This window comes from Carettochelys insculpta, chromosome 1, assembly GCF_033958435.1.
Source record: "Carettochelys insculpta isolate YL-2023 chromosome 1, ASM3395843v1, whole genome shotgun sequence".
NCBI lineage: Eukaryota > Metazoa > Chordata > Testudines > Carettochelyidae > Carettochelys > Carettochelys insculpta.
In genome coordinates this window covers 271,284,723-271,297,782 of record NC_134137.1, presented here as the reverse complement: position 1 = coordinate 271,297,782, position 13,060 = coordinate 271,284,723, and the positions used below count along the sequence as shown (strand labels likewise).

Below are 13,060 nucleotides of genomic sequence, written 5' to 3'. Positions count from 1 at the left end.
GAGCAGCAGTGGGCTGACCTCTCTTCAAGTAGCTAAAGAAGCTCCAAGATGTGTTCTGTAGACTTCCTCAGCAGTCCCTCAGTCCATGATCCTCTGTGACAAACAAGTATCCCAAGACATGAATGTCCCCTCCCTAACAAGATCCTGTGGACCACAGATTTTAACTTGGTGGGTAGTAAGTTTTGTAGTGGTATGAGTTCAGCTGTGATCACTCAGCCATTTGTAAAAGTCTCCAAGTGCCAAAATTATCAAAAGCCAGGAATATATATTTACAAAGCAAAACTCATCCTTGAAGAAATGTCTGAATCCTGTGAGAGCCCCAGCAAAACCCCTGTAACCCAGGGGTTGGGATGTTTACATTTGTTTGTTGTTGCAGAGTTAGTTGTGAGGGCAAGGCTGCACACGCTAGTTTGTTGGTGTAGCAATACAAAGGAGTTAGAGATTGCACAGTCTGTTGTGCTATTGTAAGGTTGCTTTTGAGCAGTGAGCTGTGTGCCCCGGTTTGCTATTGTAGTTATGATCAACAAACTGCGGAATCAGGTGTGTTGTGGTAGGGTTGCCCAGGGGAGTGGGGACTAGGATATTGATCCAGGATAGGGCTGCTCTGAAAATAAGATTCTGTCACTGACTTTTTAAAATAGAAAGAGCTTTTGAAATAAAAAAATAATGCAAAGAATGATAAAGATCTTGGAACAGACGGACAGAAGAAAGAGACAACCAATATTGGGTGCTACTGAACTTGCCAGAATCCATTTAATAGTTATTTATAATGCAGAGGAATGACGTGTAACATCTGGAGGCTTCAGGGTCACTCTATGTTACCTGTTAGGTTTCCACCTCCAACATCTGGGCTTTGAAATGTTGTGTTTGATGTCAGGATGAAGGTGATATTTGTCACTACAGGATCCAGGAGAATGTTGTTATTTCTTGTTAACAACTTAAAGATTTACCTCTACCAAGCCTGTGAAAGTCTGTTTTTTCTGACATCTAACTGCCCCAAGGCTTAACACTAGCCTGGGTCCTTTTGTCACCGGGAGGTCCATGCTGCTTTCTCTGTTATCTTTCTTCTTGTAAACAAAATGACTTAAGTCATGGCATCAGGGAGCAAGAAGATGCAGTGCAGCTCATCCTGAACCTTTCTGCTGGTGCAGAGAGAAAAGACCATAGAGGGAGAGATGGTGAGGGCTGCATGACAGTTCGACTGAATCTGGAGGTGGGCTGGAGAGAGGACTTCTGAAATTGCAGAAGGAATAAGGAAGCTGTCAGTGAATGAATGGCTGGTAAATATAGAATAAATCAAGGGGAATACAGCTCTGCGTCAAAGGACGTGCAGTGACCTGAGGGGATTTGCTGGTGTGGGATATCAGTGAGTCTATTGTATCATGGGGGTGGGGGAAAGGGAAGTGATAAATGACAAATGATCTTATGTTTCAGATTTAAGATGGTGACATGCGACAGTCAGACAGGGACTCCTCCCGATCTGTTCAGGTGTCGGTGTCCAGCTGCATGATAGGAGGGAGATTAGAGAGGCTATCAAAATAAAAAACACAGTAATAATAGGAGATTTCAATTATCCCCATATTGATTGGGTGCATGTCACCTCAGGACGGGAGTCAGAGATTAAATTTCTTGATGCCTTAAATGACTGCTTCTTGGAGCAGCTAGTACAGGAACCCACAAGGGGAGAGTCGATTCTCGATCTAGTCTTGACTGGAACGCAGGATCTGGTCCAAGAGGTAACTGTTACTGGACCGCTTGGAAATAGTGACCACAACATAATAACTTTTAATATTCCTGTGTTGGGAAGAACACCGCAGCGGTCAAACACTCTGGCATTTAATTTCAAAAAGGGGAATTACACTAAAATGAGGAAGCTAGTTAAACAGAAACTAAAAGGTAGAGTAATTAAACTAAAATCCCTGGAAGCTGCATGGAAACTGTTTAAAGACACCATACTAGAGGCCCAACTTAAATGTATACCCCAAATAAAAAAACACAGTAAGAGACCTAACAAAGAACCACCATGGCTAAACAGCCATGTTAAAAAGGCAGTGAGAGAGAAAAGGGCAGCTTTTAAAAAGTGGAAGTCAAATCCTAGTGAGGAAAATAGAAAGGAACATAAACACTCCCAAATTAACTGTCATAATGTAGTAAGAAAAGCCAAAAAAGAGTTTGAGGAACAGCTAGCCAAAAATTCAAAAAACAATAGTAAAATGTTTTTTAAATACATTAGAAGCAGGAAGCCTGCTAAAAAAGCAGTGGGGCCCTTGGATGATAAAGAAATAAAAGGAGCAATCAAGGAAGACAGTGCCATTGCGGAGCGATTAAATGATTTCTTTGCTTCAGTCTTCACGGCTGAAGATGTTACAGAGGTTCCTAAATCTGAGCCAGCCTTTTTAGGCGACAAATCTGAGGAACTCACTCAGATTGAAGTGACATTAGAGGAGGTTTTGGAATTAATTGATAAGCTGAATAGTAACAAGTCTCCAGGACCAGATGGCATTCACCCAAGGATTCTGAAAGAACTCAAATGTGAAATTGCGGAGTTATTAACAGTGGTTTGTAACCTATCCTTTAAATCCACTTTGGTACCAAATGACTGGAAGACGGCCAATATAACACCAATATTTAAAAAAGGCTCTAGAGGAGATCCTGGCAATTATAGACCGATAAGTTTAACATCAGTACCAGGTAAATTAGTAGAAACACTAGTAAAGAGTAAAATTGCAAGGCACATAGAAGAGCACGAATTGTTGGGCAAAAGTCAGCATGGTTTCTGCAGAGGGAAGTCGTGTCTGTCTAATCTATTAGAATTCTTTGAAGGGGTTAATAAACATGCGGACAAGGGGCACCCAGTGGACATAATATACCTAGATTTCCAGAAAGCCTTTGACACGGTCCCACACCAAAGGCTTTTATGTAAATTAGGTGGTCATGGGATAGGAGGAAAGGTCCTTTCATGGATCGGGAATTGGTTAAAAGACAGAAAACAAAGGGTTGGAATAAATGGTAAATTTTCACAATGGAGGGGGGTAACTAGTGGTGTTCCCCAGGGCTCAGTCCTGGGACCGATCCTGTTCAACTTGTTCATCAATGATCTAGAAAATGAGGTAAGCAGTGAGGTGGCAAAGTTTGCAGATGACACCAAGTTGTTCAGGACAGTCAAAAGCAAAAGGGATTGTGAAGAACTACAAAAAGATCTCAGCAAACTGAGTGATTGGGCAGCAAAATGGCAAATGAAATTTAATGTGGGTAAGTGTAAGGTAATGCATGTTGGAAAAAATAACCCAAATTACACGTACTACATGATGGGGTCAAATTTAGCTACGACAGATCAGGAAAGGGATCTTGGAGTTATAGTGGATAGTTCTCTGAAGACATCCACGCAGTGTGCAGCGGCAGTTAGTAAGGCAAATAGGATGTTAGGAATTATTAAAAAAGGGATCGATAATAAGACAAAAGATATCATACTTCCCCTATATAAAACTATGGTACGCCCACATCTCGAGTACTGCGTGCAGATGTGGTCTCCTCACCTCAAAAAAGATATATTGGCATTAGAAAAGGTTCAGAAAAGGGTGACTAAGATGATTAGGGGCTTGGAAAGGGTCCCATATGGGGAGAGGCTAGAGAGACTGGGACTTTTCAGTTTGGAAAAAAGGCGATTGAGGGGCGATATGATAGAGGTATATAAAATCATGAATGGTGTGGAGAAAGTGAATATAGAAAAATTATTTACCTTTTCCCATAATACAAGAACTAGGGGACACCAAATGAAATTGATGGGTAGTAGGTTCAAAACTAATAAAAGGAAATTTTTCTTCACACAGCGCACAGTCAACCTGTGGAACTCCTTGCCCGAGGAGGCTGTGAAGGCCAGGACTCTATTAGGGTTTAAAAAAGAGCTTGATAAATTTTTGCAGGTCAGGTCCATAAATGGCTATTAGCCAGGGATAAAGTATGGTGCCCTAGCCTTCATAACAAGGGCAGGAGATGGATGGCAGGAGATAAATCACTTGTCTTCTGTTCTCCTTCTCTGGGGCACCTGGCATTGGCCACCGTCGGCAGATGGGATGCTGGGCTTGATGGACCTTTGGTCTGACCCAGTATGGCCATTCTTATGTTCTTATGTTCTTATGAAACTGTTGCAAGCACTGGCCACTACTGGATGTAGGATATCAATCTAAACCGAATAAACTTACTGGTCTGGCCTGGCCTGGAAGGCCCATTTTCTTCCTTTCCTAAACTGGGAAGTGGCAACAGTGTTTAGCAAAGAGGAGATTTTTAATCTCTCCGATCAGTCGTGTAAAGCAAGCGAAGACCATAAAGATGAAAGTGTTACGTTAACAGAGATGGACAGTGCTTTTTTTTTTTCTTCCGGTACTTGCCAGTACTGAGTCCCAGCACCTTGGTGGCCCCTTCCATGTCATTGGCTATGGGAGAGGGGCAGGGAGCCAGTTGAGTGCCGGCACCTCTTTTTTTTTTTTTAAACACAAAGGGCACTGGAGACCGATAGCACCAAAAGTGTAAACTACACACGTGAAGCAATAGGTATGCTTGGGATTGAGAGGCAAAGCAGTTTAGTGCATTTATTTTCAACCACTGAAGAGCAAAGAGAAATTTCACTTTTGTGGTAACAGGTGAAAGAGTCTTTGGAGAGTAGGACTTGACATTACAGATCTGACCAGCTCTCCTTCCAGTTCAGTATCCTGCCTCTCGCAGTAGTCCACACTAGATGCTGCACAGGAAGGAACCCTGCAGTGGGCAGTTATGGGTTAAACTTATCCCCGATGGACTGTGTGTTCCTAATCTCCAACAGTTGCAGGTTAGCTCCTGTCATGAAACTTGAGGGTTTATATCACTTTCCAAACTTGTTTATTTCTCAATATTTATTGTGATAATGTGAGACAGTCTCATAAGCCATATAAATGGGTGCTCCTTTGTTCACGTTTCTCAGCCTCAGCAATTGCTCGTAGCAAGGAGTTCCACAGGCCAATTGTGTGTTATGTGAAAATGAATGCTCTTTTATTGGTTTTGAATTTCTCTTCCACTGAATATCCTTTAATTTTTCAGTTATGACACAGGGAGAACAGACATTATCAAGAGAATTACCTTCTCCAAGCATCCATTATTTTGTATAGTTTCATCTTGTCCCCTCTTAGTTGCCTCCTTTATAAGGTACTGCAGTCTTTTCAGTCTCTTCATATGAGGAGTAATCCACGGTGCGAAATCATTCTCGTCATCTATCTTTGAGTCTCCTCTATTTTTTCTCTAAATTCCACAAAGGTAAAGAGTCCTTTACAAAACCTGAACAAAGAGAAAATCTGTTTTCCTGAGGAGCCTACTATCGAAAGCCCTGATTTTGCAAGCACGTATGCATGGTTTCAGATACGTAAGGTTAAGCATGTGAACAAGTGTTTGCCGGATCAATACCTAACCCAAATCAATACGATCTTTTTGTCGGAATCCATTCAAACCCATATAGAAGTGTCATGACCAGCGGCCGCTGCTTGTAAAGGGGGTGTGGCAACTCAAATTTAGGGTTGTGTGTTCAGATCTGCAAGGCTTTGTCAGACAGATATGTGAGGTGGATGGAAGTTTGCATAGCATCTGCTCTCAACAGCTGCGTCTACACGTGCACGCTACTTCGAAGTAGCGGCAGTAACTTCGAAATAGCGCCCGTCACGTCTACACGTGTTGGGCGCTATTTCGAAGTTGAAATCGACGTTAGGCGGCGAGACGTCGAAGTCGCTAACCCCATGAGGGGATGGGAATAGCGCCCTACTTCGACGTTCAACATCGAAGTAGGGACGTGTAGACGATCCGCGTCCCGCAACATCGAAATAGCGGGGTCCTCCATGGCGGCCATCAGCTGGGGGGTTGAGAGATACTCTCTCTCCAGCCCTTGCGGGGCTCTGTGGTCACCGTGGGCAGCAGCCCTTAGCCCAGGGCTTCTGGCTGCTGCTGCTGCAGCTGGGGGTCCGTGCTGCATATACAGGGTCTGCAACTAGTTGTTGGCTCTGTGTATCTTGCACTGTTTAATGAAAGTGTGTCTGGGAGGGGCCCTTTAAGGGAGCGACTTGCTGTTGAGTCCGCCCCGTGACCCTGTCTGCAGCTGTGCCTGGCTCCCTTATTTCGATGTGTGCTACTTTGGCGTGTAGACGTTCCCTCGCTGTGCCTATTTCGATGTTGGGCTGAGCAACGTCGAAGTTGAACATCGACGTTGCCAGCCCTGGAGGACGTGTAGACGTTATTCATCGAAATAGCCTATTTCGATGTCGCAACATCGAAATAAGCTATTTCGAAGTTGGGTGCACGTGTAGACGTAGCCAACATGTCTAGCTCAGGCCAGTTCTAATAGTCACCCTTTTTAAAATGACCACTATGTTCACTCAAAAACTTTTATAATACTCATGCAAGAGTATGTAAGACAAAAGCAACGTCTTTGTACAAAAGCAATTGTTCCTGCTTGCTTTTGTCCTGAAAACAATAGACTTCTAAATTGAACACAGAGCTGTGCTTTCAAAAAGGTCACAATTACTCTGTTCTCAGGGAGGTTGTATTTTGAACTTGAAACAGGTTTTGTAAGGATTTGATGGCAGATTGGAGAAACAGAATTAATTGGTGCTTTGTTTGAAAAGTGTGAAGGAAAGCTTAGCAATTCCCAGAGATTTGACAGGCAGAAGGAGAGATCATTTCCAGGGTGGGGGAGCTGTTCTGACTGGTGTGAGGAGACCAGGTAGAAAAATGTCTTTTGTTAACTGCAGACCGAGTGGCCAGTGCTTGTCATAGGTCCTGCTGTTTCTATCTGAGGTCACAGAATTGATGAGTTTAAGGCCAGAAGGAACCACAAAATGATGCTGGCCTTCAGCTCCTTCTGGTTAATGTATGACTGGTTGTTTAGATGTCTGACATCATCCACATTCTATTCATAGATGGGGGTTAGCAATTTTGCATATATTTCCACGTCTTAGCTGGATGACTCATCTGTCCTCTCACAACCCACCTCAGTCTAGCATCCAGGATGGATTGAAGAAGGAGTGTGACTGTTCTCAGAGAGGAGAGATGCCCACACCCAAGGATCGGAGGGGTAGCCGTGTTAGTCTGGATCTGTAACAGCAATGAAGGGTCCTGTGGCACCTTATAGACTAACAGAAAAGTTTTGAGCATGAGCTTTCGTGAGCACAGACTCACTTCATCAGGAGTGTGTTTGGAATAAATAAATGGTGGGATTTTGACTGTGCACAGACCCTGACTCAGTGGAATGCCTGCCTGGTTTGCTAAATTCTTGTTGGACCTGGTTTCTGAGTTCTTGATCTGTGTCCAACTGGATTGTCACTTTTGGGAAGAGATTTTCAAGGGCACCCCTGGCTTTTAGCTACCCAAATCTTGCTGAAAAGCAATGGGACTTTAGCTTCCAAATACCTATGTCTCTAGGCATTTACTTGGTATCTTGTGATCAAAATAGCAACAAATGGGGTGACCCCAAAGGTTTCTTTCTTGTCATTCTTGTGGTAGACAAAGCTAAGATGCTCAAGATTCTATTAGATAGATTTATAACTAGCTTTAGATATATAAAGGGTTGTGAACTTGTCTGTGGGCTTTTCTGTGAGTGGATGATGTGGCTTTAAATAATTGGAGATATGCATCTCCTAGAATGGGAAGGGACCTTGGGAGGTCATTGAGTCCAGTCCCCTGCGCTCTTGGCAGGACCAAGCACCATCCCTGACCTCTATTTGCCCCAATCCCTAAATGGCCTTCTCAAGGCTTGAGCTCACAACCCCATGTTTAGCAGGCCAATGCGCAAACCATGGAGCTATTCCTCCCCTGTAAAGTTTGCCCCAGATCCCTAAATGGCCCCCTTAAGGGTTGAACTCACAACCCTGTGTTTAGCAGGCCAATACTCAAAACACTGAGCTATCCCTCTCCCCTTTGGCTGTTTCAGGTGGGTCTGTTCTATCCTGTCCAAAAAATTCCAGAGTGGTGCTTTGCAGTGGTGGGGTTCCCACAGGATTTCCAAAAGATGGGTGTGGTATTCTTCCAGGTTTAGTCTTGTCATGCTTTCCTGTTTAATGTTTATAGGAATCCAGTGAGTGAGACAGAGGGATGGTTTGTGTACAGTGTCTCTAAAATGCTGGTTATATTTTGCTCTCTGTCTGTTGTTCGTTAAGCCTAGATTCTACAACTTGATTATTCTCCCAAGGTCTGAAAGAGAGAAAGAGTGGTTCTGGAAGAAAGGGAGATGGCTGCCGCCCAGGTAGGATAATATTGAAGTGATGCTTGTTAGTAGGGATAAACATTAGAGAGATGAGCGGTGGTAAGTATTTGCTCCACCTACTGATGGCATATGACCACCTAGTGTTTAAAAGAGTCATGTCTGATGCATCACTACTCCTGGTCTCTCAGATGGGACTGGTGACCTGTATGTCTTCATCATCTATAGCTGGCCAGGGAACTATGGGTAATTCTTTCCAATGTGGATTTTGCAGTGGTCGTTCGTTCATACTTTTATTATGGCCTGTGTTGTTCAGAAGGTCAGACTAAATGACCACAGCAGTCCATTCTGACCTTACAATTTATGAATTTCTACGTGTGAGGACAGTACTTGCCCTGTACCCCTGAACACAACACCAAAACTCCATGTAGTGGAGTGTGCAGTTGCCTATTGCTTGAGTAGCGTGCAGGTCTCTGCATTAGCATCGGGTTCTGTTCAGAGTGCACAGGTTGAACTGCTCTAATCTGGCACCCTTGGTACCTGACCAGTGCCAAATAAGAGAATGTGCCAGGCCATGGGAGGTCAGTATTGTCTAGCAGCATTACCAACACTTCCACTGCTTACTGGGCTCTTGGAAAGCATTTAGGGGTAAATTACAGCTAAATAAGAGCAGAGTATACTGAGAGCCAAAACTGATGGCTGGAAACAAACTTTATGGGACCACAGGAAACTTGGCCACACCCACGATAAGTGGTCATCTGGCTAATTAAAGTCATGTCAGACTATGGATGTTGTTGGATGAGAGGGTGCCATACTAGAGAGGTTCAACCTGTAGTTTGAGGTGTTGGTGATCAAACTTTAATTTTTGAGGCCTGTTTATATGGGAGTCGGTTTCTCATACTAAACTGCATTGAGACAGTTAGAACACCTGCCGTTGGCCCATAAAGTATGAATACAGGAGACCTCCAAGTTGAAGGTTGTGTTCCTGGGCAACCTCTCATAACTCAAATTTCATGCAAGGCAGGAGGAGCTGAGAACCAGGTGTCAGCTTGGCTCCCAGCTCCCCTGTGCTTGCGGGAGTTGTGAAACTGATCAGCACATTGCTGGTCAGTTTCCTGGCTCCTGCCAGCGAAGGTGGCCGCTTGGTTCCCAGCTCCCCTGCCACTCCAGTGGACTGGGAAATTGACCAGTTTCCTGTCTCCTGTGAGTTCCTGGTCCTGACAGGAGCTCAGAAACGGACCAGCGCAACAGCTGGTCAGTTTCTCCACTCCTCTCAGCGTCTGGGATCTGGTGCATGGCAGCCCAGAGCCAAGCGCCAGCTCCCCGCTGCTCAAAGTCGCATTACCCAAGATATGTGCAAGTCAAGTGCATGTATCTCAGGGTTCTACTGTATCTCATGTCTGCCAGCAGGGCTTGTTCAAATGCAAGCCTTGCTTTTTGGAATTCAGTCCCAGAGAGCCTGAGTTTTGTGACCTTACGGCAAGCTGCCAATGGTAAGTATTTTTTTAGCACTTGATTTACTGCATTTGTTGTCTTCCTTTTCTTTTGTCAAATATTTTCTGAAATGGAAGTGGCTTACCTACCATAGGATTAAGCAGAATAGAAATGAGGAAATAAATATGTCAATAAACACAGTCAGCCTGAAAGCAAAACCTGGCGTGCAAATTGGTGGCAGCCAGAGAGTTCTGCTGATCGGCAGAGGGGCGAAGGAGGTTACTGTTTTCTTTCTCTTAATGACTTCCCTTTCTCTGCTTTCTGTTCCTTCAGTGATTTGAATGGTAGTACATGCTAGTTTCCCTGAACCGCTTTTACTGAGCTGCTTCATCGCACTTGAGAGACCTGTATCCTTTCTCCTCCAGCTACTTAACCTTTCTTGATCTTCTGGATATTTCTGCTTCAGGGCCCCAAAATCCTTCCTGTAATTCATCCTCAGCCCAGCTCTCCAGTTGTGAGGTTTTATTTTGTGTCTAGAAAGAGCTTCCTGGACCATCCACTTGATTCACCTCAGAGAGATAAAGTTGTGCTCCTCAATGAACCCTACGTGACCAATGTCCCAAAGTACATTATTTCAAACAGAGCTGGTGGTGGAGATATTTGTAAGCCCACCAGTACACACCAAAGGATACAGGTCCAGTTTCAGCAGAAGCATACAAGTGGGATGGATGGGGAAATGGGGCTTGTGTTTGCATGTGACGAAAAGCTAATATGATGGGATTGTTCTGTTTGGCTCAACAGACTGATGCTTCTTTTCGGAAATGAGATGTCACTGCATGCTGCAGAACTGCAGCACGGCTCTGCAAGTGTATGGCAAGAGAGAGAGCTTACGTTGCCTAAAAGAAATAAACCATTCGGATGTCCCGTTTTACACATTAAAAGGGGCACCCAAAGATATTTTCTTTGCCTGTATCAGTCTGTAGTGCTCTTGGTCAGAGTGTTTCACCTCACTATCCTTTCAGTTTCCCTTAAACTGCTCAACACACTCTGATGGCAGAAGGAATTTTGGATGGGTTTGGTTAACGAAGCGGAATCTTCCCATAAGGCTCCCTTTTCAATTCCTGCCTCTTAAATGCACAGCTGATTCATTTTTTGGAGAAAAAGAAGCTGGCCTTGACTCTGAATTTCCTTGTTTAACCCCAGCTCTAGTTCTGAGTTCTTCAGACCCTCTCCCTTCTCATCACCAACCCATCTGAGCCTGGCAGTCTCACAACAGTCACCTTAGAAGACAAATCAAAACCAAGCAGTTGGCTGAGGACTCGGCCGTAATTTTCACTGCACATTATAATTTTTCTTGGTCTTTGTCTCTCAGATTCATGTAAAATAAAGGTTCAGGAAATGGAAGGAGAGGGAGAGAATCGCAGTTGAGCTAGGGTATTTACCTGGGAAGTGCAGGGCTATTTCATGTATTTTTTTATTATTATTACTTTAAGTGAAAGTCAGATGACTAACTGGTTGGGTTTTCATCATTAGCTTCCCAAAGTGTCCAGTATTTAGCAGGAGATTCTTTGTGGGAAATTGTATTTATCAGCTCTTCTTTAGCCCTGAGGTGTTGATGATACAGTTAAGCTAATCCAGATCATGCAGTAGCTGAAAGTCTCTCTCCCTCTCTCTCTCAAAATTGTCTGAGATACCTACTTGAAGGACTGTTTTTCCATCTGTAGAGTAATCCATGCAGACTGCAGAAAACTGCTCATATCTTGCTTTAGCAAAGGCTCCTTCTGGTGACAGGAGCACATGGGAGGTGCTCTGGTTTTGCCACTGCTTGGGAGGGCTTGACCAGCTGATATCATAAAGTTAATGCTCACCGGTGGAAAGTCACCAGGTGAGGAGGCTGTGATGGGGGAAAGTAGCTACAATATCCCGTCCAGAAACACAAAAAGGTGTCAGTTCTAGGTGGGGGAGGGGGCCCAGGCAAGACAGGAGAGGGATGCACTGATGCACTTCATCTCCTCTGTAGACTTCTTTTGGTTTCCACCAGGAACTCCAGAAGAGTCTCTCCTCCAGATCAGTCCCCACTCATAGGCAAAAAGGGAGACTACCTGTTGCAGTTTGTATGAATCTAGGCCATAAAATAGTTAAGGCTCAGAACTTCCCAATGAGGCAGGTTAATGTTATCAACACCGGTGGAAAAATGGGAAATTGAGGCAGAGAGGTTAAGTGACTTGTCCAAGGTCACCTAGAAAGCCAGCGCTAGGTGAGGATTCATCTGCGGGGAATACATCACTCCCAACCCTATACACAAGGCATAATCTCCCCTTCAGGATATCAGCAGATTAGAACTGCCAGTCCAGCTGCCAGCATGGTAATAACATTTAAGGTTCATGCTCTGCCTTGCCTTCTCATTAGGAAACTGAAAGCTGGTGCTCTTGAACAAAACACCCTTCACTGAGACTTTTTCCAGCACACTTCAAGGGATGTGACAATAAAGCTTCAAAACAGAATTTCTGTCTCTCACAATTGCGAGTCTGTCTGGCTTGGCAATAGTCCCCCTTCCCAGGGCACCTGAGCTATGGAGTCTCTTTCTTTTCCTCCTTAGGACTTTGGAAATTCCAATTTCCATTTTTCGTAGAAACGGTGACCGATCAGAGAAGATTAAAAGAATTGGGTTTGTTTAGTTTGGAAAAGAGGAGTTTGAGAGGGGACATGATGGCAGCTTTCACGTACCTAAATGGATGTTACAAGGAAGAGGGCAAAAATATAGTCTCCTTGACCTCTGATGATAGGACAAGAAGCAATGGGTTTAATTGCAACAAGGAAGGTTTAGATTGGACATTAGGAAAAAATTCCCAGCTGTCAGGGTGGCTAAACACTGAAATAAATTGCCTAAGGAGTTTGTAGAATCTCCATTATTAGAAATATTTAAGAACAGGTTAGAGAAATATCTACCAGGGATGATGTAGATGGTGCTTGGTCCTACTGTGAGAGCAGAGGACCAGACTTGATGACATCTTCAGGTTCCTTTCAGTTCTAGTGTTCTATGATTCTCTGACATTTGGTGCCAGTACTGGCTCCTGGCTTCATAGAGATAAGCTTTGCTCAAATGTCTTTGCTCCAAGCTCCAGGCCCCTTGGCAGACCTAGACTGCTTTCTGATGCTCTTATCCCCTTGTTCTCTACTTTGCCTGACCCTAAGATTCTGCTGAGTGCCTACCTCCGGAAGTCATCACAAGAGCCTGAGGCTTTTTACCATGGCTGTAGAGTGTTCTTGCTCAGCAAGATAAATACGGCAAGACTATTTCTTTCCATCGTGAAGTCATTGAGGCCTGTGTCAGGCCCAGTGGGCTTCCAGATATCCCATGTTTGCCCGAAGAGCACTTTGATGGCTTTGTGGATTTCCACATAATTTCCA

At 44.2% G+C, this 13,060-nt stretch overlaps 1 protein-coding gene across 5 annotated transcripts in view; it reads left to right on the top strand.

The window, feature by feature from the left end:
• The window catches only part of HIPK2 (homeodomain interacting protein kinase 2), a 215,705-nt gene that overhangs the window by 41,165 nt on the left and 161,480 nt on the right, over positions 1 to 13,060 (top strand). For 2 of the 5 annotated variants that reach the window (XM_075007466.1, XM_075007448.1), the window contains exon 3: positions 8,204 to 8,257. The exons of 2 other annotated variants lie outside the window; for them this stretch is intronic. In XM_075007466.1, the coding sequence (XP_074863567.1) occupies positions 8,204 to 8,257 (54 nt within the window). Of the gene's footprint in view, positions 1 to 8,171; positions 8,258 to 13,060 lie in introns of all 5 variants that reach the window. One more of the 5 variants, XM_075007485.1, reaches the window with a different exon arrangement.